This window comes from Pteropus vampyrus, unplaced genomic scaffold (genome assembly GCF_000151845.1).
Source record: "Pteropus vampyrus isolate Shadow unplaced genomic scaffold, Pvam_2.0 Scaffold55, whole genome shotgun sequence".
NCBI lineage: Eukaryota > Metazoa > Chordata > Mammalia > Chiroptera > Pteropodidae > Pteropus > Pteropus vampyrus.
The window spans coordinates 9177846-9181724 of NW_011888836.1; the positions used below are offsets into that span (position 1 = coordinate 9177846).

A 3879-nucleotide genomic window follows, 5' to 3' on the forward strand; every position below is an offset into this window, starting at 1 on the left:
GGGTTGTTGTTGCAGGGCTCCCACTTGCCAGAGCCAACAATGCTGGACTCTATGTAGTACCCAACCAGCTCTTTAGCATCTTTGGATTCCTCCCATGTAACAATTACTGATGTGTCTGTATTTCTGCTTGGGATGATTTTGCCTGGGGCCTTGGGGATATCTGAGAAAAGAAGAAAATTATGATGACACTCAGAGTGATTTTTAAAAATTCATTCTTATCACATATACACACAACATAAATTTTATACAAGTAATCATGTCAAACATATGGTTGCTTTATTTTATAATATATTTCTTAATGCAGAAATAAAAATTAAATATGTTCATTTGGGAGAATAACGATAAACGAAATACCTGAGAACACACCAATCACTCAAGAAAAAATTGCATTAGCAATACTGTTGAAACTCCTGGAGAAGTTTACTTTCATAACTTCATAATTCACTATAACGATTTTAAAAATCCATCAGTCAAGTATAGTCATCAATTGAATTTATAATATAAAAGAAGGATGTCACCACTTTTACTTCTGAATACATATACATATATATACACATACATATACATACATATATATACACATATATATGTATATCTATATATGTGTATATATATATATATACATACACATACATATATATACACACATATATATCTATATCTATATATATGTATATATATATATATACATACACATACATATATATACTACTACTGAGATTCTTGCTTTGGAATTTTCTCTTGAATTAAAGTAAAACGAGTTTACAGTTGTTCGACCAAACTCCATACTTACCAAGTTTGTCCCCGACCACGGTCACTTCTGTTGCCTCTGAGGGCTCACCAACTCCTGCTGAATTAGAACAGCGGACACGAAAACGGTAGGATTTCCCCTCTGCCAAGTCGAACAGAGCAAAGCGAGGAGACTTCACTGGGAGCTCCGTGTTCACCCGCTGCCAATTTTCTGTTTCTGCATCACACTGCAGCCAGAACAATAAAACTGGTTAAAAACACAGCAAGAATAAAAGGGAAGTCTAAGCCAGGTATCTTGCATTGTTATGCATCTGTCAGCAAATTATTACCTGTTATTCAGGTTGGACTGGAGAAGAGTTTAGAGGAAATGGGGGATAAATATCTGAAGTCCACAGTATTATCGAAATCGAATACGGTTTTTTATTGTTTGATAAATATACTGCTTTAATACTTCATTTCCATTATTAACCAAGATTATTGATCTACTTACAAAGGTTCTTAATTAATTTAGAAAATAGTTTGGGGTCAGATACTTTTCTAATTCTTAGGTAGGTAATTAAATTGAATACACTATGTTAGATACTTAAATTTTCATTACATTGTTATAAACTGTATTATTTTAATCGACTTATTTAATGACTCATAACATCATTCAGGTCTGTGCTCAGATATCTCCTCCGAAGGGCCTTCCTGATCATCTCCCTTCCCATCACCAATCTAAAAGAGTTCTTTGCTCCTTTCCCAACATTCTCTATCCCTTACCCTGTTTTTCCTTCAAAACACTTTTCATATTCGAATTTAAATTATTTGTCATCTCCCCCATTGGAAAGTTAATTCCAATAAAACAAATTCAAGGAGCTGTCTTGTTCACTGCTATGCTTCATAGCCTAGAATTGTATCTGGCACATAGTAAGTAGATAGGTAATCAACATTTTTTTTTATCTGAATGAATAAATTTTTATGAATTCTGAATGAATAAAGAAAGTGAAAAATAAAGAAGATGGTCTTTTTTTCTTGCCCATATTTTAGAATAAATAATGGGAAAATTAATTTAAAGAGATTCTATCCTTGGGATTAAAATGATCTAAAGTGACTTCGAAATCCTCGAATGGAGGATATGGTGTCTATTTGAGCTTTGGTAGAGAATATAATTAGAAAATCATGAGCAGCCTTCAGTAATTCTTTTCCCTTCTTCTTTTAACTTTCAACCCAAGGTAAGTAAAAGCAATTTAACTACGGGATTTTTTAGCAGTTTTAAGAAATTTTTCCAGAAATTAGAACCTTGTGGTCACTGACCAGATGTTAAGGGTGATACATTTGGGGGACTATAAATTTACTGGTTCATCACTCATCATAATCTTCATTGACTTGAAATGAGAGACAATATGATATGGTGAAAAGAACCCAGAGGCGTCAATTCTGGTCTTAGTTTTGTTAATAATGAGCTACATGAACCTGGCAAAGTTCATATAATGCCTTTGGCCTCAGTTTAATCATTTGTAAAGTAAGCAAATTTGATAAGGTAACCTCTAAAATCATTGCAATGCCTTTCATGATAATGTGTCATTTGTGTGTGAGAGAGTAGAGAAGATAAATCCCCCCTAAATTGGCAATCTGCTGCCCACTGAGGGATAAAATACTCCCAGACTTTTAATCCTTTAGTTTATCGTTTTGATTCATTTTGACATATTCTCCCCTGGGGAACACATAAGCAATTATCAGTCACTTATACCTTTATAATAAAAATAATAGCTGCCTTTCACTGTGTTAAGACCTTTATTTACCATTGTAACTCTTTAATCTTCTCAAGTATGCATTGAAATAGTTGTGGAGGTAGTATTGAGTGATTATTAAAGTTTTGCTTGGGAAGGTTGAAAAGCAGCAATGTGTAATAATAGTTGGATATATATGGATCTGAGCCAGACTGATGGGTTCAAATCTTCATTCTGCCTCTTACTAACTGTGTGACCTTGGGATGCCTCAATTTCCTTTTCTACAAAATAGGCATGATGAAAATTTAAGTATTTCCCTCATGGGATTACTGCAAGAATTAAATAGTTTGACATGTGCAGAGTGCTTAGAACAGTGCTTGCTCCTTGGTAAGATCAGCTGTTTTCATTCCTGCTTGTAGAAACAGTTCTATCAAATGATGTGATCCTGGTCTCTGACATGACCAGATTTTTGATATGGGAATGAGATGAGCTCAGGACATAAGACACCTGAGGAAAAAGTTTGGGGCTGCAAAGAACACAGTAGGGTAGGGAGGCTGGAAGCACTGGAGGAGGTTCATCTGATTTCCTTGCTAACAAACCCCTCAACTTCAATCATTTCAGGGCTCATGGACATGGCATACCTTGTGTTAAGCCTGTAGCCATGACAACTAAGTGCTTTATGGGCATGAAAATCCCAGGTAAAAGTTCCATGAAGAAGCACAAGCATGGGGCTAACCAAAGAGGTGGCACTGCTGTGGGCACGAACCTTCTGGGGTGGTCACCCAGGACAAGAGCATGAACAGAACATTTCCCTGTAGAAAGGTCGATGTGTTAGAAGTGGTTCACCAGAAATAATCTGAGATTCAGCTCGGCAGAATGATTTGGCATTTGGATAGTTCTGTCAATGTGCCCCAGGTCTCTAGATGTGTTCAGCTCCCCCAACATTTCAATGTCCTTGACGTTTCAAATGTATCGGCTGTGCCTATAAGTCTCTCTACGCACGCTATACAGTAAGTCCTCACTTGCCATCATTGATAGGTTTTTGAAAACTGCCACTTTAAGTGAATGCATGTATAATGAAACCAATTTTATCATAGGCTAATTGATAAAAACAAGAGTTACATTTCTATAGCATGCTTCTGATCACAAAAAGATCACCAAATTTCTAAATAAAGACCCAAAACACATCTAATACTAAACACTGAAGTAAATGTGAGCTATACATACATTTAAGAAAGATTAATTAAAACAAATAAAATAATGGTTTTTCCGACCTGCTTATTCCAGTGGAGGGTGGCCCAAGCCTATCCCAGCAGCTCAGGGAGCAAGGCAGGAGCCCACCCTGGACAGGGACACTCACACACACCCACACTCACTCAAGACTGAGAAAGTTTAGACATGCCAATTCATGTCACAT

The 3879-nt window shown here is 36.1% G+C and overlaps 1 protein-coding gene across 1 annotated transcript in view; it reads right to left on the reverse strand.

The window, feature by feature from the left end:
- Nucleotides 1-3879, reverse strand: part of MYOM1 (myomesin 1) — a gene marked incomplete at its 5' end in the record, with an annotated part of 103970 nt that overhangs the window by 75013 nt on the left and 25078 nt on the right. Inside the window, one exon of the mRNA XM_011360499.1 lies at nt 794-977. Within this exon, the coding sequence (XP_011358801.1) occupies nt 794-977 (184 nt within the window). The remainder of the gene's footprint in view (nt 1-793; nt 978-3879) is intronic.